A 27,182-nucleotide genomic window follows, 5' to 3' on the forward strand; every position below is an offset into this window, starting at 1 on the left:
ACCATCACACTCAAGTCCCATCAGCACCACTGCTCAGCTCACCGCATCTCATAGGTTTTAGTTAAGACCAGAGCGTGGGGACCTCTTTAGGAGTGATACAGAAAAAAACAAACACACACAATTTATTGAAACATTCTCCTCTTCTAGAACTCTCTTTTCTCTATCTCAAACAGTTAAGGCTTAAGAAGGAAAGAAAAAAAAGAATTATATAGGACGTTCCTGAACAAAGAATCATCCTCTGGGAAGCAATTTTGATATTTATGAAAATGACTTTACATCTTCCAAGTTCTACAGTATCTGATGGTTTTCTGGAAATGAAGTTTTCTAGGTGGTCAGAGCTTATTCAACACCAAGTTTACCACTCACTGTACCATGACATGCTTCATCTTCTATTTTGGTCGTGATGATGAAACACCAAGCCACCATATCATAACAACACAATTAATGGATGTTGGGAAATTGTAGCGATCACACAAGCATTTGAGCTTTTCTTTAGGGGTTTGAGATAGGTCAGGGAGATCCAGAAAACCACTGCTAATCCAGAAGATCCACTTGTGAACTGGATCTTAAAGGAACCCATAATTTAAGCAGGCAAGTCCCACTAGTCTCCCACGCCCTGGAGAATCTCATCTGCGCATGTCTCCAGGCTCTGGCTCCTACTGCTTTTCTTATTTGAAGGCACTTCGGGGCTTTGGAACTGGAGCAGCTTTTCTGAAGTGCCTGCATCATGGACATGTGGCCCTAGATGGGACGTTGGGAACAAACTTGTGGAACTGTTTGTCATTTTGCCAATGAGGAAGTCAAACAACCAGAAATTACAACTTTAATATCACAGAGCCTGTCCGTGATAAGTCATGATGGAAAGCAGATTCTCTGGCTCTAAGTTCAGAGTTTTTCATCAACTGACTTGGCCTCCAAACCCATCACCACCCTGGCCCTTAGATCTGTCAACACGAGTCAGTGGCACTCATCCTGCCTTTGTCAGCGCTCTGTGGCTGAGGCTGCCACCCTGACCTTAAGTTTTCTGACACTGTGACCGAATGATCAACATCCTACGGAACAAAATATAACTAAAGCACAACACCGACTAGGACAAACAACACTCCTAGATAGTACCTTAACGTTCTCGCACCTTCTGTAACATTGGAAAAGACTGTTTATTGTTAAAGAAATATATAACCATATTCTAATTTGTACCCACATCTTTCAAAAGCATGGATGAAGGAAAACATTATATAAAAGAACTTCCCATTCTTTCCTATCAATTTCAATGTATGTTCTCAGGAAATATATTATTTTGTGCACAGAAAAGATGGCATTAAACCAATGATGTTCTCCAGGGATTTCTACTTTTCGAGATAAGAACCCCCCCCCACCACCACCAGATTGAGAAGTCTGTACGACCCTAAGCACTGACCTAATGTTCACTCTCATTATTACCTCGCTCAGGTACGGTATCTTAACAGATAAAGGCACATACCAGGAGCAGCTGCAACAACAGCACCAGCAGAAGCAACATGTGTTGTTGGGCCTCTGGTTTCCAGGTGCTTGAGACACGGCAGGTGTTCCCTCATTCTGTGACTGCTGCCTTTTTCGCATTTCAGCTACTTCAGTACCGGATTGGCTGAAAGAAGAGAGAAAGCATACGGTCTGAAATACACCACAATAAAGATAAGTCACCTTTACTGAAGGAAGCACGACTCGATTAAAGGGTGGGGCCGGGAAGGCAGGTTAGACGAGGTAAAGAAAAAATAGGTCTTGGCAGTCAGATGGAAACTTCTCCAGAAAAGTTTTAGGATCCCCAAAAACGTTGGGGACAAACTTCCATCCTTATCTGATTCACAAAATTACAGTAGCAATATTGCCACGTAATAAAAATCAGTCGGTCAGGGGAGTGTAAGGCCTGAAAGTTTGTTTTTAACTTCCTTCTTTACTCAAGGATGATCTCGCACCTGCTTTCTTTTATGAACACCTTTAAATGATTCTAGGGGCGTGTCCTCCTCGGTTCTGCATGGGGGTTTACAGGCAGGTTAATTGAGCTTCATAAATCATCATTGCGAGGTTTTTAACTGCATAACATTGTGAGGAAGATCCAGGTGTTTTTGGTGCTCTCTCGCCTTTTTAAAAACCACTCAATCTCCTTTTTGGCACTTTCTGTGCATCCTCCCTCCTGGGGGTTCATTTTGATAATATTGGCAAAATGCCTCATTCTTTGTTACATAACCTTGTTGCAAATTCATCGCTTCCTTTCCCTCTACCACACAAATTTATTTTCATTTAGAAGAGAATTGTGAAGAGATAAAAAGCGACCCTAGCTTCAGGAGTGAGAGCATGTGAGGAAAGCCATCCAGACTGGACCTAGGCCAAGGGGCCCACAGGTTCAGTGACATGAGTCAGAGATGTGTCCAGAACCACTGCTGGATGCAAAGGGGTCCTGAGATGTGGACAAAAGAGCTGCCCTGGGACTGAGGGCATTGAGGGACTAGGGCAGGGGTCCCCAAAATTTTTACACAGGGGGCCAGTTCACTGTCCCTCAGACCATTGGAGGGCCGGACTATAAAAAAAACTATGAACAAATCCCTATGCACACTGCACATATCTTATTTTAAAGTAAAAAAACAAAACGGGAACAAATACAATATTTAAAATAAAGAACAAGTAAATTTAAATCAACAAACTGACCAGTATTTCAATGGGAACTATGCTCCTCTCACTGACCACCAATGAAAGAGGTGCCCCTTCCGGAAGTGCGGCGGGGGCCAGATAAATGGCCTCAGGGGGCCAAATTCGGTCCGCGGGCTGTAGTTTGGGGACCCCTGGACTAGGGAAGACAAGTGAGAAGGGTCGCATTATGAAGACAGAGAGCGAGAAATACATCTCTCTCTCCTTGTGTTGTGTGGATCTCACTATATCTCAATATCTCTATCTCAATACTAAGAGATAGAGAGCCAACTCCACAGCCAGGAGATGAATACACTCCTGATCAAATGCAAAACACAGAGTCATCTAACGTTAGTCTAATAAGCATACGTACAGTAAACAATGCAACGGAGGAGGGAATACGAGAACATTCATCTTATTCATATAAGAGAACAAGGAATTATAAAATCAAATACGGGCATACATGGAACAAGGACAGACCGAATGAGAAACAGAAATGTAAAGACAAAGGCACACAGCCATTGAAGAGAATCAGATGAAATAACATCTTCCCAAACCAATCCCAAAGACACTAAGTGAGTGCCAAAGGGCTGTGCTGAGAATTCAGCAAGAAGATTAAAGGAGACAAGGATATCAGTGACACTGAAAGGCTTCAACACACGTCCAATGAGGCTTTCATCATAAAGGAGAAGTAACGGGTTATCGGGGAGGTATTATTATTATTATTATCAGGGAAGTTGGCCGAGCTCTTTCCAGAATCAGAAGAAAACAAAACGAAACAAAGCCTCATGTGAAAAGAGCATGTGACGTACCGCACAGAATTAACAAAGTAAAACTAAAAGTAGATCCTCACTTTTACGCATGATATTAAAACCACCGAACTCCAACATAAAGATAGAAGCCGCGTTATTGCTTACAGAGAAGTTGCATGTACTGACAGTAGCCTTCATGAGCAATGTTAGAGGCCAGGAGACCCCGGGCATGGGAGCAATGGTTTCCACCTGCCGCAGGAGAAAAGCGATCACCTACAATGTTATCTTTAGCTGAAAACAAATTCAAGAGTGAAGATGATTTATGGCCTATAAACTGACTTCATTACTCTAATCCTTGCTGAAATCTACTTTGGTCAGAAGAAAACAAAATCCGAGGGGAAGGGAGGAGGGGACTATAAGCAGCAATTGCACTGGATTTGATCAAATATGATGCTGGACTTCGTTAACGACTAGCTAACATAAAACCCTATGCTTCTCTGTTTAGAAACCCTGCAAATACATTTGACTACACACATTAGGAAAAGAGGACAGTTGCTCTATCCCTCCACTGACACTGTTTTTGTGTACCTCACAATGTCCCTGTGTTGTTCAATCTGAGTCATTTTATTGTAACTTTCTAGGCCTCTCGGCATTTGACGCTATGCTCATTGCATCTTCTTTGAAACACTCTCTCCTCTCCCCTCCCTGGGTGCCAGCCACAGTCAGCTGTGCGCCTTCCTTCTCACTAGTCACTTCTCAGCCTTCGTTCTTCCTTCCTACTTATCTCCCAACCTTCCAAATTTTGGATGGCCACTGTACCCCATCCTGAGAATTCTATTCTCTGTCATTTATTTATTTATTTATTTATTTATTTATTTTATTTTATTTTTTTCGTATTTTTTTTTTTTTCTGAAGCTGGAAACGGGGAGAGACAGTCAGACTCCCGCATGCGCCCGACCGGGATCCACCCGGCACGCCCACCAGGGGCGACGCTCTGCCCACCAGGGGGCGATGCTCTGCCCATCCTGGGCGTCGCCATGTTGCGACCAGAGCCACTCTAGCGCCTGAGGCAGAGGCCACAGAGCCATCCCCAGCGCCCGGGCCATCTTTGCTCCAATGGAGCCTTGGCTGCGGGAGGGGAAGAGAGAGACAGAGAGGAAAGCGCGGCGGAGGGGTGGAGAAGCAAATGTGCGCTTCTCCTGTGTGCCCTGGCCGGGAATCGAACCCGGGTCCTCCGCACGCTAGGCCGACGCTCTACCGCTGAGCCAACCGGCCAGGGCCTATTCTCTGTCATTTATTAAACTCCCTGCAATGTCTGCTGGACTTACCAGTTGTCTGTGCACAATCCTCGAATTTGCAACCCAATAAAGGGGATATTTTTCTGAATTTAGGACTCATATATTGAATCCTTACCTGACATCGCCATTTGGTTTTCTCAACTGGTCATCTCAAACAGACCACGTTCTAATCTGACTCTCATGCCCCTCAAACCTGTTCCTCCCACAGTTTCCTCACGTTCAGTAAGTGGGAAGCCTCATCTTTCTAAGTATTCAGACCAAAAGCACTTTGGAGTCATCCTGAACTTCTCTATTTCAATTCAGACCCTGCATCAGCAGATGAGCAAATGTGAGACCTCTTATCCTCCACTTCCCTCTATCACTCCCTCCTCTCTCTTCCTTTTCCTGGTTCATGCTGTTAAAGTGAATCTTCTAAAACATTAGTAGGTGATTTCAGCCAAAAAAAAAAAAAAAATCTTCCACCCGAATCCACCCTGAATCTTCCAGTGTCTTCTCATTTTACTCAAAGAGTGTTTGCAGTGCGGTCCCTCCTCATGTGTCCAGGTGCACCTTCTCTTCTCTTCTGCTTACTTCCTCTGTTTAACCGCGATGGCCTCTTCGCTCTCCTCAGCCATGCCGGGAGCACCATCTGTCAGTGATTTGCACTTACTGTTCCACACTCAGGGCTTGATGCCTTCATGTCTTGTCTTATATGTTACATTCTCAGTGAAATCTTCCGGCTACCTTATTTAGAACCACAACTGCCTCCCTCCATTCTCAGCATGGCCTATCACCCTTTCTTACCTAATTTGCCTTCATATTACATATCATCACTGGAAATACTATAAGTTTTACGCATTTGTGTGTTGAACCAACTAGAAATCAAGTTCCATACTGGTAGAGATTTTTGCCTGTTTTTTCTTTCTTTTTTTTTCTTCCAGAAACATACACACACACACACACACACACAGTGTACCAGAGGTCTTAATCTATCTCGCAAACGTTCGCAGAAAATTCAACAACCTTCTTGAGAATGAAATACCTTAATTTTCTTACTGTTAAATATTCAATTTTGAAGAATTCAGAGGGAAATGCCATCTTGAGTATCCATGTATTCAGGCAATCTCTAGAGATATGGTTTAAAATCACTGTAAAGGGTCCAAATATCATTTGTTAGATTTCCAAGACCTTTCACTGTTTGCTAAGTCTTTCTGCTTTTCCAAAACTGATAGTCTTACTACCCCAGCATCTCGACCATTAAAAATAATGTAGGTACCAATGTGTACTTCTTAACTCCTTCACCTTTTCAATGCAGCCCCCAGCTCCCTAAACCCCTCCCACCTTGCAACTATTAGTTTGTTCTCTGGATCCCTTTGCAAACTATATGAATATCTAACTACTATGCTGTATACCCCAAACTCATATAAAATAAAATCGAATGTCAACCATAACTGACAAATTAAAAAAAAAGATGTAGAAGCATTTATTTTCTTCCAAATTAAGAAATATAAAACAATTATTCTTACATGTATACATTGCAATATAACAGAATATTATTCAACCAAGAGAAAGAAGGATATCTTGTTGTTTTCAACAACATGGATGCAGCTTAAGGGCATTATGCTGAGTGAGATAAAGCAGACAGAGAAAGAGAAGTACTGTACAATCTCACTTAGAAGTGGGATATTTTTTAAAAAGCTGACCTAGTAGAAACATGGAGTAGAGCGGTGGTTACCAGGCCCGGGGCGTGCGGGAAATGGGGAGGCTGCAGGTCAAAGGGCACGACATTGCAGTTAGAAGATGACTAGGTTCTGGAGATGGAATGCACAGCTCCGTGGCTGTAGTTAATAATACTGTATTACCTACTTCAAAGTTGCTAAGGAATTGGATCTGAAATAGTCTCCTGACAAAGAAGAAGTCATAAATATATGATGCAATGGAGGTGTTATCTAAGCTACAGTGGTAATCATATTGCAATATATAAATGTATTAAACCAACATATGGTACACCTTAAGTTTGCACAACATTCTATTGTATCTCAGTTAAAAATCTTTATAGTTTGAGCAATGAGTAAAATAAAACAAGCTAAAATTTAAAAGAATAAATACAGGATATGAACCTGGACCTAAATAAAACTGCATAAAACCAGGATAAGCAAAATATGGTTAACAGTAGCACATGAAAAATTCTAGGTTATTTACTGGACAATAAAGTCAGCCTTAATCAATAGTACAATGTAAATAAAATAGTTAATGAAAATTTAGAATGCGCCTGACCAGGTGGTGGCACAGTGGATAGAGCGTCGGTCTGGGATGTGGAGGATCTGGGTTCGAGACCCCGAGGTCGCCAGCTTGAGCGCAGCCTCATCTGGTTTGAGCAAAAGCTCACCAGCTTGGACCCAAGGTCGCTGGCTCGAGCAAGGGGTTACTCGGTCTGCTGAAGGCACACGGTCAAGGCACATATGAGAAAGCAATCAATGAACAACTAAGGTGTCCCAATGAAAAACTGATGATTGATGCTTCTCATCTCTCTCCATTCCTGTCTGTCCCTATCTATCCCTCTCTCTGACTCTCTCTGTCTCTGTAAAAAAAAAAAAAATTAGAATGCATTACTACTATTTTTTTTTTTCTGAAAAGGGCTGGTGACAGGTCTTCTCTGGAATGGTTAAATGGTTATATTTCACTCTGGTCACCACAATTTAAGAAAAAAAATTGAAATGTGTTCAGAAGACTAGAACAAAGTGTGTTAAAAAAAACCCCAAACATATCTCATAAGAATACTACTTTTAGAACAAAGATGTGAGGTCTAAAGAAGACTCCGATAATCAGAATAATAATTTTCTAATATTTGAAGTGAGGCCATTTAGAAGAGAATATACGTAGATCTGTTTTGTAAGGTCCTAAATGTTAGAAGATGGGTTGATGAATAGGAGCAATTGAGGGAGAGATTCTTGCTTCTATGTACAGAAAGTTTCTGATACTCAGGTGAGACCATGATTTACCTGTGAGGTTAGCATCAAGCCAAGCATCCTCGGACATTCAAGTCAAGACTAGACAACACTTCGAAAGAGGTTGATTTATAATGGCCTCAAGTTCACATGGATGGTTATACTGAGAAAAACTCTCTTAGTTCTGAGGTTATTGGTTTTGAGCTGGGATGCCCAAGCTAACTGTTCTCTCTTCAAAATACAGTTGGGAAGGAAATGGGAAAGCCATGTTTTTATCTATTTCTACATTCTTGTAGATCATATTATCAATTCCTGAGCACTGACAAATGGTATTCCTCGTTTGTTTTGTTATATATATTATTTCCCAATAGAACTGTAAAAATTTTGATGTGAAAAAGAGAGAAAAATATATCTTATACATTGGTTTTCCTGTCATGCACCAGTGTTTTCTATCAATAATAGATGCACAGTAAGTATTGACTATTGAGTGTGAATATGAAAATCTCCTCTGATTATTAAAAACATCTACTTTCCCAAGGCAGAGATTTGTAAATTTTAATACTATTCTTGTAGCTCTAAGGCACATTGTCAAGTTTGAACAGCATCCCAGATTGAGGGTGGAGATAAATTCACATCTAGGAACTGAAGCTGGAATGGTCAATGGAATAAACACTCACATTTTATCTTAAAAATCCATATAAAATTTGTTTGGTATTTAGTATTATAATGCATAGATATAAGAAAAATTGTCTTATATTTCCTAACTTCTGAAGAAAAAGAATGCTTCCACATCTTTTTTTTTTAATTTATCAATTTCAGTTGACATTCAATATTACTTTATATGAGTTTCAGGTGTACAGCATAGTATTTAGATGTTTACATAATTTTCTAAGTCATCCAGAGAACAAACTAATGGTTTCCAGATAGGAGAGGGTTTAGAGGGCTGAGTGAAAAAGGTGAAGGGATTAAGAAGTATAAATTGGTACCTACATCTTTCTTAATGGTCAAGATGCTGGTGTAGTGAGATGATGGATTTTGGAAAATTAGCTGAACTGGAAAACAACTGACTTTGCACAACAAAATGAGTGAGTTCTCATTTTACCCTTGGTGCATTTTTAGAAGTCACTTACAAATACACAAATGGCACTTCCCTCTCAGCTGCTCTATGGTATGCTGATTAAACAAGCTCTGGGATCAGGCTGTCTGTGTCCAAATCTTGCCTCTGCCCTCCATTGGATGGCCTGTGGTTAGTCACTTAACCATTTTGTGCCCCAGTTTCCTCATCTTCAGATAATTATTGATAATAATAAAGGTTAAATGGATTGACCATGTAAAAATACTCAGAACAAGTCTTTGTCCATATAAACAGTAAGCACTCAATAAGCAAGAGCTCTCTCAAGGTAATACTGGAGAAAGTTGTCATAATGTTGCTAAAAAGTTGGTGTGGTACAATGATTTCAGGCTAAAATGTTGAGGATTCCCACAGGTGTCTTTTCACGGAGAGATCATTACACTTCATAGTGGTTGGGTTTTTATTTACATTGGGTGAAATAGTCCTATCTCAGGGATCTATACAAAAGCTTCCTCAGTAAAGGAAGAAGACGAATGGTTTGGTTTTTTATTTCACCATGAACACTGTAATTTTTATAACATGTAAATGAACTGAGCTCCAAGTGACTCATAGTACCCACAATCAACTCTTTATCTAACAAATTCATTGTAATGGCAGCCATCTTTTCATGTTGAGTGAAAGCATCCAGCTTTGCTATATAGTTGTTGATTCAGTGGTTAGCCCCCCTAAAAGGTATTTGCTAAATAAGCCAAATCTGTGAAGCCTTCGTTAACAATAGGATGGACAAGGAAACAATTCATCACATAGAGATATTTATTCCTAGTGGGGATGTATTTTCCCTGTGAAGGACAACAATTCACTTCTCAATTTAAAATTTCTAGTAACTACCCCGCTTCAGCTAAGCAAGCAAATCTCTACATAATGGAGCAAGCTTTCAACATCACTTCTTGTCACATAGGATATTTGTGTAAAAAGAGTTATAGCCAAGTCAGTTTTCTCTTTTCTTTTTTTTTGATGAGGGGAGTATTTTGTATGTGTGCTATTTTCAAACTGTGATACAGTAGTCCCCCCACTTTATCTACAACTTCACTTCCACAGTTTCAGTTACCCATGGCCAACCATGGTCTGAAAATATTGAATGGAAAATTCCAGAAATACACAGTTCATTAGTTTTACAGTGTGTGCTGTTATGAGTAGCTCACGTCATGTCATCGTGTCAGCACTGTGGCATCTCACATCATCCCAAGAAGGAGGGTGAGTCCAGCCCAGTAAGATCTTTTGAGAGAAAGAGAAAGGCAGAGACCATATTCACATCACTGTTACCATGATATCTTCTTAAAATTGTTCTATATTATTATTAGTTATTATTGTTCATCCCTTACCATGCCGCACTTAAAAATTAAACTTTACCATAGGTATGTATAAGAAAAATATATTATATATAGGGTCTTATGCTGTGCAGTTTCAGCATCCCCTGGGGATCTTAGCGTGCATTATTCCCCATGGACAAGGGGGACTACTGTACTCCCTGCCTTTCAGTGCTCATCTTACTCCTGTCCCCTCTCTTCTCTTCATTCTTTCCACCGGGGCAGAAATAGATGCATTCTTCTCAGTACTACACAGTATTGTGCACCTACCACTTTGTAATCTGCATACAAGCCTGCTTAAACTCCTGGACTTGGACCTCCTAGGGGCTCCTTGCTTTTGGAATCCCAAGACCCTGGTGGAGGTGCTTCCTCCCGGCAGTCTTTGCAGCTGGTGGGGAGGTCCCTGGCACTGTTCCACTCTCTGTGACCTGTAATTCCACCTTGTTTCATAGCTGTGCCGTGTGCATTTTTCCTTCCAAACTCTGAGCTCTTGCAGTGCAGAGGCTGAGCCATTCTTCCTACCTCTCTCTGTATACATGGAAGAGTAATTATGTGCCTCAGTTAAGTTCCCACCAAGAAAGGGATATTTTGTGAGCTTGGAGCAAGTATTCCACTCCACAGAGAACTGTTCCTCTATTTTGCTCAGAGGAAAAAATTTAATTTAATGAGGAGAAATGTCTCTCCTAAAGTTTATCCCTTTTTTTTTCCTTCTGAAAATGTTGGTATCTACTAATGCTTTTGCATTTTGGAAGCTAACATAAACCAGTATTTAATTGTACACCTACATTAAAAATTAGTTATTTCGATGTTAGTGTCATCCAAATGATATCTGTAAAAAGCACTATACTTCCAGGAACTTCGCACATAAACAGGATTGAGAACCAGTGAGTTCAGTCAACGTGCGTTAAACAACTGAAACGAGAGAAACGGAAGGCTTCTTTCTGGCACAGGCTTCCTAAAAGACTCCAGGTTTGCACATTTAAAGTGAAGGGGAAGGTCATTCAATTACTAAGCAATTTTAGAAAATCAAGAAGACCAATACAGATAAAGTAGAGCTTTTAAAAGTCCAATTTTTATCTGACTTATTTGGGCTTTGCTTTAGTTTAGAAAGCAGCATTAGCTTAGGGTAAATGTTTTAGAAATTGGACCCAAAACACCTTGCAGTAAGAGCAATCTCTGTCATAAACACTGAATGGTGACAGTGACGATCCTTAGCATTCCCTATTACTCTCATTGTGACATTCTAGAAAAGGCCCTCATTGACATAGAGTAATAGGTGTTTACTTAAGAAAGCACAGACTGAACTGGCATCTTTGTGATGTATTCATTTTCAGATTTATCAAACTGCCTTTTAGAAATCAGATATGCTCATTATTTCAACTCACATAAAGATAAGCAAGTTCATATAAGGAAAGGAAAAGGACAAAATGAGAAAAGAAAAAAGAAAATTAGTAGAGAAAAAACCCCATAGTATCTGAAACAGGGATTTGTACACGTATTTAAGACAGTTACAGAAACAGGGATACTTGCTGTGGAAATTTAATACAGAAAAATGTTTATACAAACATTTGAAATGGGAATAATGAGATTAATATTGTGTGGAAGCATCCCCAGAGGAGCTAAAACACAAACTGTATCCCATTTATGTTCACGTTGATGGTAATATCCCTGTATTCTCTTCAAATCTTTTTCTACAACTGAGTCAATGCAGGTCACTGCTGACTGGCTCCCACCCTTCATACTCTCTATCTGGAAGCCCAGATTTACACCACCATCTCTCGATGTATTCCAATAGCCCAGTGAGTGTATTATGGATTGTTTCCAAAGCTACATTCTGTGTATTTTGTCTTCACTATTAGACATCTAAGGAACATTTAAAGATACAATCAAGTAACCAGAAAACCGTTTCAAAAGCCTGTGCTCTACTCAAGGTAAAAAACTATCAAAGAGGATTTATGGTCATGTTTCCCTGGAGTACATTATTATGGCTGTTTAATCAAATTTATTACTTCCCTTCAATCTGCCTATATAACATGAGTATTTTCAGCAAACTGGCCCACATTACAAAGTTAATAGCCGCTCAATCTTTTTCCTTTTTTCATAAACACACCAAACGGCAGGCAGTATGCGAGCAATGCAGTCCATTCAATCAGCACTCCTCACTCACACAGCAAAACATTTTTACTCATTCCAGGAAGAGAGGACAACAGTTATTAGCAAGGCTATGTGTGACAATAAAGGAATAAAGGCTCTACCCAGAAGCCCCTGACACAGCCGTTCACAACACTCACGAAGTATTATTTGAAATCTAGAAAAGAGCTAAGAAGTAAACAGGTTTTTGAGGGGGGAAGAGGGGCAGTTTGGGGAGGCATAATTATTCTCCACCCTTATGTATTCAATGGAATAGCATTGGCAATATAAGGAACCCTGTTGGTTTGTGTTTTTGCAAAGAGTAACTCTTGGGGGGGGGGGAAGTGGGTATTGGCAGTAATAACCAGAACATAACCAAGTGAAATGGGCACAGTTCCACAGTTGTTGTAAGATATTAAATGATAATTCTCTTCATACACAGATATATGTGTATATACATATTTGTATATTTATGGCACTGTATATACATAGTATATATATGTGTGTGTATTCGGTATGTATATACTATATATATATGTATGTGTGTGTATATATATATATAGAGAGAGAGAGAGAGAGAAAGAAACTAAGCACAATGTCATCATGATTCCTACTTCATCTATAGCACTTTCCCACCTCACTAATCCTCTGTATTCACCACACTGTTGTGGAGAAGGAGCAGGGTTTGTTTTGTCTTTTTGTTTGTTTTTAAATTTCCAAACAGCCATGGAGCAATAATTTGGTTAAATACAATAAAAATGAATAACAAAATGAAAAGAACCCATAGAATATACAAGACCCAATTAGTTTTCATTATTAGATTTAATACACCTAAAAGATTACTGTCAAATTGCTGTAAACATTTCCAACTGCATACTCTCAATTTCATTACTTAGTTTTCCATGGACCAATAACAAATGTTTTCCCAATCAGCATATGAGCCACATATAATCACACAATGAATAGCAATGTTCTAATACTTATTTATCCATACCAAATGTCAGAACCATCATTATTAAGGAGATTACACTCCAATACAGTAGTTGAGATTCAAATTATGGCTCTGCCTCTTACTCTTTGGATAAGTTACCTAACCATTTTGAGCTCGAGGTCACGCAATTATAAAATCAAGATAATAGCATTACCCAATTCACCAGGATTTGTGAAGACTAAAGGAAAAGATCCTTGTAATAAGCACATGGCTGGGCCCATGGCAAACTCTCAATTTAGGTTAATTTTACTTATTTTTATGTTTTGTCCTTTCCATACAAGTGAAAATAAGGGATCTATAGAATTATTTGTATCTTCAGCATCTAAGGTAGTGCCCTACTGTCAAGAGCTACTCAGTTTATGCTGATGATACTGATTTGTCACATAGAGATAGAGATAGTAGTATACTTAGGAGTGTGAAAAAGTTTAAGCAATGCATATACTGTTGGAAAAATGCCTTGCATTGCTCTATTCCGTATGATTCATAAACCATTTAAATATTAAAAAATAAAACAAACTTCAGTTATAAGTCTCAGCAGAAGTCAGCCTCAAAACAAAGGCTTCTGACATTGTGTTACCAGATGAGGAAAAAATAGATCATATAACTAAATAGAAGTGGGATGCAGATATCATCAGAATGTATACATTTTTACCAAGGATGAACATACATTGGCACATCAGAAATACTCAAAGCCCACAGTTTACCTTAGGGTTCACTCTTGGTGTTGGATACTCTATAGGTGGGGACAAATGTACAATGACATGTATCCATCATTATAATGTCATAAGATTATATTCACTGCCCTAACAGTCCTGTGTGTTCTGCCTGTTCATTTCCGCACACCCTCCACCACTGGCAACCACTGATCTTCTGTGTCCATAGTTTTGTCCTTTTTGAGGATGTCAGACAGTTGGAATCATACAGTAGGTAGCCTTTCCAGATTGGTTTCTTCTACTTAGTGAGTTTCTTCAAGTTAGTGATATACATTTAAGGTTTCTCTATGTCTTTTCATGGCTTGATAGATCATTTTTTAGAGCTGAATAATATTCCATTCTCTGGATGTGTACCATGGTTTACTCATCTATTTGCCTCATGAAGGACATTTTGGTTACTTCCAAGTTTTTGCAATTATCTTTTTTTTAGCATTTTTTTAATTTTAATTTTAATTTTTTAATTTATTGTTTACATAGATTCTAGTGTCGCCCTGATTGCATCCCCCCCCATATTCCCCTGAACATATCCCTTGCTTCCCTCCCAACAGCTTCCTCCTCCTTTCCTCAGGTTTAATTCCGTTTCTCAGTTCACATTGTTCATTGGATTCCTCAAATGAGTGAGGTCATATGATATTTTTCTTTCTCTGCCTGGCTTATTTCACTTAACATAATAGTTTCCAGGTCCATCCATGTTGTTGCAAAAGGTAAGATTTCCTTCTTTTTCATGGCCCCATAGTATTCCATTGTGGATATGTACCAGTTTTTAATCCACTCATCCACTGATGGACACTTGAGCTGTTTCCAGATCTTTGCTATTGTAAACAATGCTGGCATAAATATGGGGGTGTACCAGTGATATGGTATTCTTGGGATATATTCCCAAAAGTGGGATGGCTGGGTCAAAAGGCAGTTCCATTTTTAATTTTTTGAGGAATCTCCATACTGTTTTCCACAGTGGCTGCACCAGTCTGCATTCCCACCAGCAGTGCAGGAGGGCTCCCTTTTCTCCACATCTTCATCAGCACCTATCGTGTGCTGATTTGTTAATGAGTGCCATTCTGACTGGTATGAGGTGGTATCTCATTGTGATTTTAATTTGCATTTCTCTAATGATTAGTGATGTTGAACATATTTTCATCTGCCTATTGGCAATCTGTATGTCCTCTTTGGAGAAGTATCTATTCATTTCTTTTGCCCACTTTTTGATTGGATTTTTTTCTTCCTGGTGTTGAGTTTTACAAGTTTGGTTATTAACCCCTTATCAGATGTATTGTCAAATATGTTCTCCCATTGTGTGGTTTGCCTTTTTATTCAGTTCATATTGTCTTTAGCTGTACAAAAGCTTTTTAGTTTGATATAGTCCCATTTGTTTATCCTGTCTTTTATTTCACTTGCCCGTAGAGATAAATCAGCAAATATATTGCTGCAAGAGATGTCGGCGAGCTTACTGCCTATGTTTTCTTCTAAGATGCTTATGGTTTCATGACTTAAATTTAAGTCTTTTATTCATTTTGAGTTTATTTTTGTGACTGGTGTAAGTTGGTGGTCTAATTTCATTTTTTTGCAGATAGCTGTCCAGTTTTCCCAACACCATTTGCTAAAGAGACTGTCTTTACTCCATTGTATGCTCTTACCTCCTTTGTCAAATATCAATTGTCCATAAAGGTGTAGGTTTATTTCTGGGTTCTCTGTTCTGTTCCATTGATCTATATGCCTGTTCTTATGCCAGTACCAAGCTGTTTTGAGTATAATGGCCTTGTAGTATAACTTGATATCAGGAAGTGTGATACCACCCACTTTATTCTTCTTTTTCAAGATTGCTGAGGATATTCGTGTTCTTTTTTGGTTCCATATAAATTTTTGGAGTATTTTTTCTATATCTTTGAAGTATGTCATTGGTACTTTAATTGGGATTGCATTGAATCTATAAATTGCTTTGGGTAGTATAGACATTTTGATGATGTTTATTCTTCCTAACCATGAGCACTGTATATGCTTCCACTTGTTTGTATCTTCCTTGATTTCTTTTATCAATATTTTGTAATTTTCTGAGTACAAGTCTTTAACCTTCTTGGTTACATTTACTCTTAAGTACTTTACTTTTTTTGTTGCAATAGTGAAGGGGATTGTTTCCTTAATTTATCTTTCTGACAGTTCATTGTTGATGTATAAAAATGTCTCTGATTTCTGTGTACTAATTTTATACCCTGCCACCTTGCTGAATTCATTTATCAGGTCCAGTAGTTTTTTGACTGAGACTGTAGGGTTTTCTATATACAGCATCATATCATCTGCAAATAATGATAGTTTTACTTCTTCCTTTCCAATTTGGATGCCTTTTATTTCTTCTTCTTGTCTGATTGCTGTAGCTAGGACTTCCAGTACTATGTTGAATAAGAGTGGTGAAAGGGGGCACCCCTATCTTGTTCCTGATCTTAGAGGGATGCTTTTAATTTTTGCCCATTAATTATAATGTTGGCTGTGGGTTTTTCATAGATGGCCTTTATCATGTTGAGGTATGTTCCCTGTATTCCCACTTTGCTGAGAGTTTTGATCATAAATGGGTGCTGGATTTTATCAAATGCTTTTTCTGCATCTATTGAAATTATCATGTGGTTTTTCTCTTTTTTTTTTGTTTATGTGATAAATACATTGATTGATTTACGAATATCGTACCATCCTTGCCTCCCCAGAATAAATCCCACTTGATCATGATGTATGGTTTTTTTCATGTATTGTTGGAGTCGGTTTGCTAATATTTTGTTGTGGATTTTAGCATCTAAATTCATCATGGATATTGGCCTATAATTTTCTTTCTTTGTGTTGTCTTTGCCTGCTTTTGGAATCAGAATTATGCTTGCTTCATAAAAGGAGCTTGGAAGTCTTCCTTCCTAGTGAATTCTTTGAAATAGCTTGAGAAGAATAGGAGTTAGTTCTCTTTGAATCTTTGGTAGAATTCACTTGTGAAGCCATCTGGCCCAGGGCTTTTGTTTGTGGGAGTTTTTTGATAACTGTTTCAATCTTATTTGTTGTAATCAGTCTGTTTAGGTTTTCTGATTCTTCCAGATTGATTTTTGAAAGATTATATGTTTCCAGGAATTTTTCCATTTCACCTAGGTTGTTTAATATTTTGGCATTCATGGTATTTTCTTACAATATTTTGTATTTCTGTTGTGTCAGTTGTTATTTCTCCACTCTCATTTCTAATTTTATTTATTTGAGTCCTCTCTCTTTTTTTCTTGGTGAGTGTGGTTAAAGGTACATCAATCTTGTTTACCTTTTCAAAGAACCAGATCTTGGTTTCATTGATCCTCTGTATTGTTTCTTTAGCCGCTATGTCACTTATTTCCGCTCTGATCTTTATTATTTCCTTTCTTCTACTACCTCTGGGCTTTACTTGCTGATATTTTTCTAGTTCTTTTAGATGCAGGGTTAAGTTGTTTATTTGAGCTTTTTCTAGCTTTTTAAGGTATGCCTATAGTGCTATGAACTTCTCTCTCAGTACTGCTTTTAGTGTGTCCCATAAATTTTGAGTTGTTGTATGCTCGTTATCATTCGTTTCTAGGAATTTTTAAATTTCTTCTTCGATCTCATTGTTAACCCATTTGTTATTTAATATCATGCTATTTAGTTTCCATGTGTTTGAGTATTTTTCAGTTTTTCTGTTGTGGTTGATTTCGAGTTTCATTCCATGGTGATCAGAGAACATGCTTGATATGATTTCAATCTTCTTAAAATTGTTGAGACCTCTTTTGTGCCCTAACGTGTTGTCTATGCTAGAGAATGTACCATGAACACTTGAAAAGAATGTATATTCTGCTGCTTTAGGGTGAAAGGTTCTGAAGATATCTATTAAAATCAGATGATCTAGTGTATCCTTTGGAGAACAATTCCTGTTGGATTGCTCCCTTTATCATTATGTAGTGACCTTTTTTATCTCTTACTATAGCCTTTGTTTTAAAGTCCATTTTGTCTGATATAAGTATTGTTACTCCAGCTTTTTTTTCATTTCCATTTGCATGAAATATATTTTTCCATCCTTTTACCTTCAGTTTTTGTGTATCTTTTGTTTTGAGATGTTTCTCTTGTAGACAGCATATGTAGGGGTCCTGTTTTCTTATCCATGCAGCTACTCTATGTCTTTTGATTGGACCATTTAATCCATTTACATTTAAGGTTATTATTGATATGTAGTTGTTTATTGCCATTTTATTCTTTAAAGCTATCTTCCTCTTTTACTATATTCTTTCCCCCCTTTGTATTGTTTACAACAGACCCCTTACCATTTCTTGCAGCATTGGTTTGGTTGTAATGAATTCCTTTTTTTTCTTTTGCCTGGGAAGCTTTTTATTTCTCCTTCCATTTTAAATGATAGCCTTGCTGGATAAAGTAGTCTTGGTTGTAGGCTCTTGTTCTGCATTACTTTGAATATTTCTTGCCATTCCCTTCTGGCCTGAAGTATTTCTGTTGAGAAGTCAGATGTCATCCTTATGGGGGCTCCTTTGTAGGTGATAGTCTTTTTTTTCTCTAGCAGCTTTTAATATTTTCTCTTAGCTTTGGTATTTTAATTATGATGTGTCTTGGTATGGATTTCATTGTGTTTCTTTTTAATGGAATTCTCTGTGCTTCTTGAACTTATGTGACCTTTCCTGCATCAGTTTAGGGAAGTTTTCAGCTATGATTTGATTGAACAAGGTTTCTATCCCTTGTTCTTTCTCTCCTTCTTCAGGAACCCTTATGATGCGGATGTTATTTCTTTTCATGTTGTCACAGAGCTCTCTTAGAGTTTCCTCAGACTTTTTGAGTCTCTTCCTTTTTGCTGCTCTGATTCCATGCCTTTGTTTATCCTGTCCTCTATCTTGCTGATTTGATCCTCGGCTTCATCCATCTTGCTTTTAATTCCTTCCATTGTGGTCTTCATTTCTAATACTGTATTTGTCATTTCTGACTGATTCTCTCTTATTATTTCAATGTCATTTTTTATCTTTGCTATTTCTTTATTTAGGTGCTCATTATGTCCATCTATTGCTGTTCTAAGATCTTTAAGCATCACAACAATCATTATTTTAAACTCTGCATCTGGTAATTTGTTTATATCTGACTCATTCTAGCCCTTTTCTGAGAACTTCTCTTGATTCATTTGTGTTGCATTTCTCTGCCTTCCCATTCTGTCTGTGTATAAGAAGGGTGTGGCCACAGGAGTCCAATGGGTGTGGGCTCTGTGTTCCCTAGGTGTGGTTTGTCTGCAGGCCAACCACACCCTCTGCTGATGCCTCAGGCATCGTGGTATGGGCATTGCCTGCATCAGCCCACTGCAGCAGTTGCTATGGTTTCCATCTCTCCTCCACTGGCAGGGCTGTGTTCATGTGCCGGGGTTACAAGCCCTGGTGGGCCTTGGCCTTTGGCCTATCCCAAAGGGTGGGGCTCTGCTCTTGTGCCAGGGCTGCAAATCTTGGCACTGCAGGTGGGGCAATGGACCTATGCTCAGCCATGGGTCTCCACCTGTTCTGGGCTTTTGCTCCACCCCTGCTGGCGGGGTTGTGCTCCCAGGGACTGCAAGACCCGGCTCCAGGGTTGGGGTTGTGCACCTTTGCTCAGCCATGGCTCTACACCAGCTCTCCAGCTTTCCTCCAGCTTTTGCCTTACCCTTGTGGGCAGGATTGCAGGTGGGACTGCTCTTGCTCATCAGACTGCTTTCATGTACCACTTCTGCCCCTGCCGGGTGGGACTGAGCTCATGCTTTGCCTCAGTCGTGGCCAGCCCAGCTTCCGGCCCCACCAAGGGGACCACGCTTCTTCATCCCACTGCCGCTCTCCCCTCCAGTGAGCCCTCAGCCATGTGGGTGGGGGTGCTGCAGCTCAGACCCTAACACTTAATACTGTAGTCCCCAAAGCTCCCTCCTTCTAAGCGACTCTGCTCTGAATGCCACGGGAGAGCTTGTTTGGCTGATGTCCTACTTCCCTTTGCTGGTATTGCTGTTTCCAGGGGAAATATTCACTTCAGATTTGGGGGGTGACTCAGCCCAGGGGTTAGGGTGGCTGCCCCTCAAAGTGTTTCTCCCTGTGCCTTCTAGATTACACTCTCTTCCTGCTACTCCAGTCCTCTCAACTCTCCCAGTCTCCCAGAGCCCCAGGTGAGTGGTTGTGAAAGAAGTTTTCTGCGTGGTCCCTTTAAGAAGAATCCTGGGTCTGAGAAATCTGTCTCTTTCTCACAAACAGTATCCTGGCTTGTTTTGCAGCTAAATACTGTCCATATGCCTCTTCTAGGCTCTGGGGCTTTGGTCCTAAGGCCTAGGACCCTCCCCTCTCTGCTAAACTCATTTCCTGCCAAGCAAGTCCCTCTGGGCTGCTGTTTGCGCCTGGGAGCTGGGCAGCCCTCTCCACATTTATATTTTTCCTACCAGTCTCAGTGTGGCTTCTTCAGTGTTCCTTGGTTAAAGAGTCCTCTTAGTTTAGTCCAAAGTTGGTTTTTCCAGATGATGGTTCTTAAAATTAAGTTGTAATCCTCTTTGGTTATGGGTGGTGGAAGTTGGTATGTCTGCCCACTCCATCGCCATCTTGCCGCCCTACAATTTTTTTGCAATTATGCACTGTGTGCAAGCTTTTGTGTGTGGACATAAGTATTCAGCTTCTTTGAGCAAACACCAATGAGCATGACAGCTAGACTTTAGGGGGAAAGTATGGTTCGTTTTGTTAGAAGCTGCTGAACTGTCTTCCAAAGTGGCTGTGCCATTTTTCATCCAAGCAGATTTTGTCCATCTCACTTGATGGCCCAGACCTCTACACCTTTCCAAAGTGACTTGGAATCACTACAGTAAAACTTTTCTATCAGTAGGGAGATTTAAAAAGAAAATCAGTATTTATTTAAAAACCCGCTAGTGGTTCATTGTACCAATAAATTTACAGTATGTTGTTTTTCCATTTCATAGGAGCTGTGAAAGATTTGATCCAAAATTAAAAACATATAGGTTGTGACTTATAATCGAAGGTTTACAAATACAGAAAGTTGATGAACATACCTACATTAAGTTCCTACTATGTACAGCTTGTATCAGGCGAAAGATAGCGTCTAGACCTAGATGAAGATGGAAATGAAACCTAAGAGCTGGGTTAGATTCCAGACTAACCCAGGAACATTAAGATATGTTTCATGTCACTCCTGCGATATAATGAGGTTTTTTTTTTTTTTCCAGCATATAATAAATTCTTGCGGCAGAAGTGAGCCCAACCACCCCCAAGGACATAGCTACCCCCACTTGGGAGATGCATTTACAGTTTCTTGCCTTTCCAAAGCTGATGGTGTTTTCAGTGGCTTGTTGTACAACAGTACACTTCTGGCTGCTCACTTACTCCGAAAATCAGCACAGTGAAAGCCAGTGGGGTTCTGTTGATCCCAAATCAGTGATTCTGAGTTTTAACAGGCAAAGTCGATTCAACATGAGTCGTGTTTCTCCTAATAATACACCCCCTTCATGTTGTTTGGCTCAGCCTCCCTTGTTTAAACTTGTCACATAAAATATGTTATTAAGAACACTATTCATTTTCAACTGCTTCCTCACACAAAACTCCCTGTTAAAAGCAGAATGGATGTCAGAAATACTTGAAACTCTCTAGTTACCATATTGAAACGACTGTGGAGTAGAATGAAAACAAACAAAAAAAAATGTTTCCTTAATTCTGTAACTGAGAAGAATAGGCAGCCTTTCCAGTTAGCAGGTATTACAGCTGTTAGAAAGAGGATACGGGTTATTAGAAATTCCTACTTAGCCTGAGGAAATTGGATGTCAGCATCCATTAGTCTTACCATTAATTGTTTTGGTAATATTTTAAAAAGGATTTTTGTATGTATAGCAGTCCATGGTTAGTATTAAAGATGGTTTATTAATTGATTGGTTGACTGATTGCCTTTGATATAGCAACCTCCGTTTGAGAAGGAAATCCATTCTCTGAGCTTTCCTTCTGAAATCGACCGTTAAGGGAGAAGAAGCTTGGTTGGGCAGGGACCATCTTCTGCTCCCCGGATCAGTGTGAAGCCAGGAGCTGCCTTGCCTGGAGGCTGATCAGAACAGAGCAAAGAACGAAAAACGAGGCTGATTGTTTCAACTAGATAAATTTACAAAATCATGAGTAAATAACAATGTAAATAAGTGAGCTCATACATTTTATTGTATGCTGTATTTAAAGATCATCAACGTAGATCAAAGTAAGTAATCTAACTTTAAATAAACTGAAAATAATCTGTCTATTTTGTATTATTTCATTCTTATATGTGGTTGTATTATTAATTTAATATGTGATTAGGTTTGCATGTTTATGTTGAATTTCAGAATTTTTTAAATTTTATTTTTCGAACATGAAAATCATGGTTCAAAAGTCAGAGCCAGGTTCAGCCAGGTTGCCCAGTGGTTAAAACATCCTTCCGGTTCACCCAGGTCACAGGTTCAATCCCCAGTCAGGGCACGTATGAGAAGCAATCAGTGAGTACACAACTAAATAGAACAACTTTCTTGGGCTTCTAAAAAATCATTACTATGGGGGGATATATAAGGGCATTGTTATAGATGAATAAGAATTAAAAAGAACAAGATCAAACATGATGTATGTGTTTGGATTAGATCCTGTTTGAAAAATAATGGCTCTAAATAATTTTGGGGACAATTGGGGAAACTTCAATGAGCTCTAGTTATGAGATGATATTCTAGAGTAATTGCTAGTTAAACAAGAAAAGTATTTCCTATCTACTCACATATTTACCAAGTCGTGCAGACTTTATTTCTTTGTGCAGATATTTTTCCATGTGGTATCATTTTCCTTCTAGCTGAATAACTCCCTTTAATATTTCATGTAGTGCAGTTCTTTTTGGCACAAATTTTCTCAGTTAATGATGATCAGATAAAATTTTGATTTGGATATCAATATTGAAAGATAGATGGAGCGTGCAACAATTCTAGGTGGACTGTTATCTTTGTTTCTTTGTATATAAAGTCTGTGTGCATTTGTTTGTGTGTATTCTGGCTGTGGTTAAGATTTCTCTTTGTTACCAGTTTTAATTTTATTATAATGTTAATTGGTGTTGCTTATTGTGCTTGTGGTTCACTGAACTTGGAATTTTGAGTGTACAGAATTCATCAAATTTGAAAAATTGTTAGCCATTTTTTTCCTAATTTTTGTGCACCCCCTTTTCAAACTCTGGAACTCTAATGAGGTATATATTATACAGCTTAAAACTGAGTCTCTTTTCTTTTTTATTTTGGTAGATTTTTCTCTGTGTATTTCAATCTGATAGATTCTATTAGTAAATCAATTTCACTAATTTTATTTTTGTGCTATCTGTTAAACCCATCCAAGGATTTCATTATATTGTAGGCCCTGCATTTTTATCTGTGAAAGTTTCATTTTGTGATTTTTATAAATATCTTCCACTTCTCTTTTAATTATATACATGTTTTTCTTTAATTCCTGAACATTGTCATAATGGCTGTATTAGCATTCTTCTCTAGTAATTCCATTATGTGTGCCCTTTAAAAATTCTATTTCTATCGGCTGATATTTCTCTTAGTTATGAGTCATATTTTACTGTGTCTTTGTATGTCTAGTAATTTTTGTTGGCTACCGGACATGGTAATTTTACATTGCTGGATACCTAAATTTTGTTTTCTTCTTTTAATGGAAGTTGAACTTTGTTCTGGAAAGCTATTAAGCTATTTGCAGATCAGCATAATCCATTTAAGACCCTTTTTAAGCTTTGCTGGTATGAGTTAGGGTAGCCATCAATCCAGGAGCAGTTCGGCTCATGTATAAAGGCCTGACTACGGTTTCTACTGAGTATTCCAAGTGATTATTGTGGACTACCCATCTACTCTGGCTGTTTGGAGGTTGAGTGGCTTCCTTCTTAGTTGTAAGCCCTGGGATTTTTCAGCTTACAGCTCTTGTCTCCTTATTTGTCTAACTTTATGTATTTCTACTTCCTGCATTCATGTCCCAGTACCCAGCAGAGACTCAGATAGATGCTCAACAGATTTCTGCAGTTCTTTACCTGAAAATTAACCTCCTCTCTAGATTCTCCCCTAAAAATGCCAGTCTTCTGGAGTTATCTCCTCCAAGAAAAGATTGTATTGCTAATTAGATGTTTATCTGAATTCTGATGGTGAGAACACATTTGTGTTTCATTTACAATGAATACCTCATGAGGCTAAGAAAGCTAATTTTCTGCTTTAGTTTTTAGGGGATAGATGATTCCAGCTCCCATCACTAACTTTTAAAAAGTTTCCTTTTGGAAAAAAAACAGTTCCCTTTTGGAAAAATGAGTCTATGCCACAGTCAGATTTATAGAAGTTAAACATTGCTTTTTTTCTTTTTCTTTTAAAAATTTAGCTAATAGACTATTTCTACAGGCAAGCTTTTCTAGAGGGAAAAGCTGGCAGAAGGGCAAGTCTGTTTAATGGAAATAAGGTCATTCGTACTAATCTTTGATGAACACGATTCATTAGGTCTTGGACAATATTGGCGAGGAAAGGAAAAAGGTGAAACAAACAAGAAACAGAACCAGTAAATATTATTCTATCCTTAGATCTTGCTTGGCACTTAAACATACGCACTGTTACATCATGAACCAAATTTAAACTCAAAGAACCATATTTCAACAAAGAAAATCCGAGATTGCAAATCAAAATTCTTAAACTTGTTGATACTGCAAACTACAAGATGGCATGCTTATCTTTAGGAGACAATGTTAGTTTTACCATATTAAAATCTGCAATATAGCTTTCCAGATGAAGGCTGTATTTTTAAAGACACACACACAGATACATTGAAACTATTGTAAACCTCATCATGATTAAAAACGTTGATAGTACTGGGGCATAACATGCAGGTTCGATGTGTGTTCTTGAGTTGTGAAAACATAGGGATGAATAACTCATTGGAATTTGGATGGATGACTAGTTAGTTTATTTAGCAGAGGGAAGAGATGGCCACATTGGGAGAGAACTGGTCTTCTGGTATGTACGATGGTAGAAGGGTTTGGCTATTGCAGGATGAGAGTAGCAAAGCTTCTATCCTCTGGCCTAGAGCTTTATCCATGCTGAACAGATGTAGCAATGCTGGTTTCCTACAGCTGCCCTTCTAGGCCTTGCTCTTGGATGTTCAGATACAGAGACTGTCTACCTGGCCTTCTTAGAAATCTGTGAACTACTGATAGGCCCTTAAAATTTTTGTTCTCTGTGTTATACTAGAGTGTATTCTATATCTGATTGACACAGAGATTAAGAAAATCACTTGGGGGTCAGTGGCAACCAGAGGCTGGGCTGTATTAACATAATCAAAGGATGTTGGATTGATTGGAGTGGGATGAAGTTAAAGGAGAGGTCCCGGAAGGGAGACAGCTAGCTTTAAACAACTCAAACAGTTTGTTTATAAAGGGGAGCGGAATGACGGAAAATAGCTGGAAAAGGAAGTCAAGAAAGGGAATTTTCATTTTTAAAGATGGAAGTGATTTCAGGTTCCTGAGGAGACTGGAATGTAACATAAGGACAAGTAGATATTGCCTTCGTGAGGAGAAGCTGTGTCTCCTTTTATGTTGTAGAAGTTTTGGTGGGTACAGTGCAGTGAAGAGCTTCTTCAACTCCAGAGGGGCTAGAGATGTTTATTCTGGAAAAGTTCTAACTAATGCAAGAAGAAGGAACTGAAAATGCCATAAATAATTCTAAATGTTGCATACAGAGAACAGTTACATTTGTTAAGCTACATAGAAAAAGACTCAAAATTATGGGTGTAATATTTAACTGAGTGCATTTATATGTTATTTTTTCATTTATATGTGTGGAAAGTCTAACCATATCATAAAAATTTAGATTACATAGCCTGACCAGGTTGTGGCCCAGTAGACAGAGCGTTGGACTGGGACACGGAGGACCCAGGTTCAAAACCCCGAGGTCACCGGCTTGAGTGCAGGCTTAACAGCTTGAGCACAGGGTCACTAGCTTGAGTGTGAGATCATAGACATGACTCCATGGTCCCTGGCTTAAGCCCAAAGGTTGCTGGTTTGAAGCCCAAAGTTGCTGGCTTGAGCCCAAGGTCACTGGCTTGAAGCCCAAGGTTGCAGGCTTGAGCCCAAAGGTTGCTGGCTTGAGCAAGGGGTCACTTACTCTGTTGTAGCCCCCTAGTCAAGGCACATATGAGAAAGCAAGCAATGAACAACTAAGGCGCCACAACAAAGAATTAATACTTCTCATCTCTCTCCCTTCCTGTTTGTCCCTATCTGTCCCTCTCTCTGTCTCTGTCACACACAAAAAAAACCTTTAGATAACATAGAAAGAAAAAATTCAACATGCAAGCTGTTAAAATTATAGTTTTAAAAAATGTATTCTCTGTCTTTTCTGTATACACATTTTTACACAATTGTAATAGGGTACATATACTAACAGTATAGGATCTACTGTTTGTTTCACTTATCATAGCCATGTTTCTATCTTGTGCAGTATTCCCAGTCATTGTTTTACCAGCATAATATTTAATTGCCATAATTTACTTAGCCTTTTCTCTCTTGCTAGCCATGGCTATACTCAATTATTGCACAAATATGAATAATAGCTCTGTAAAGGACCTCAGGGGTTATAAGGTACCACATTCTCTTCATACAGAAGGATACCAAGATACAAAACAGCTATGTGAATCCCATCAGGATCAGAACAGCAAATGAGCAGCAGAGGCAAGACCGGAGCCCTGCACCATACCCCGGACAAAGGACAGGTTAGCAAAAATGATTGGACTTGCAATATTCTAGCTCAGTGCTCCTCAAAGTTCTTGTCTATAAAATCCTTCTTACTGGTCCACACTGAGATGAGGGATTTGTGAAAGAATAAGGGAAGCAGTGCACCAATTTGTATTCTGTGACTGATCAGTAACTATTAGCTCACACACCAGCTTTAGTCCATGGATTATTCTTTGAGGAGGGAGTCCAGTTTTTACTGAAAGGAAAATCACTCCCAAAATGCCCAGTTCCCTCTCTACCTATGAGTGGCATTAGGAAATATTATGTTGGAGCTTCATAGCCACATTTACTTCATTACTCTTACATTTTCTTCATTAACAAAATAAATTAAACACCCAACAGGTTGACCTTCTGAAAATAAAGCAAACATACCCAATCTTCAAGTATAGCTTACTCTGAAGGTTTACGTGACTTTCTTTAGAGGGAGTCACATATGAAAGTGGACTATAGAGGAGGTGGCAGTCCTTTCAAATTGGTCAATTTTTTGCTTGATGATTCAG

At 38.9% G+C, this 27,182-nt stretch overlaps 1 protein-coding gene across 4 annotated transcripts in view; it reads right to left on the reverse strand.

Moving 5' to 3' along the window:
• Positions 1-27,182, reverse strand: part of RGS17 (regulator of G protein signaling 17) — a 96,321-nt gene that overhangs the window by 33,069 nt on the left and 36,070 nt on the right. For 3 of the 4 annotated variants that reach the window (XM_066248226.1, XM_066248223.1, XM_066248227.1), the window contains one exon: positions 1,481-1,624. In XM_066248226.1, coding sequence (XP_066104323.1) covers positions 1,481-1,624 — 144 coding nt within the window. Of the gene's footprint in view, positions 1-1,480; positions 1,625-9,912; positions 9,967-27,182 lie in introns of those variants that run through there. The other variant, XM_066248224.1, reaches the window with a different exon arrangement.

This window comes from Saccopteryx bilineata, chromosome 12, assembly GCF_036850765.1.
Source record: "Saccopteryx bilineata isolate mSacBil1 chromosome 12, mSacBil1_pri_phased_curated, whole genome shotgun sequence".
NCBI lineage: Eukaryota > Metazoa > Chordata > Mammalia > Chiroptera > Emballonuridae > Saccopteryx > Saccopteryx bilineata.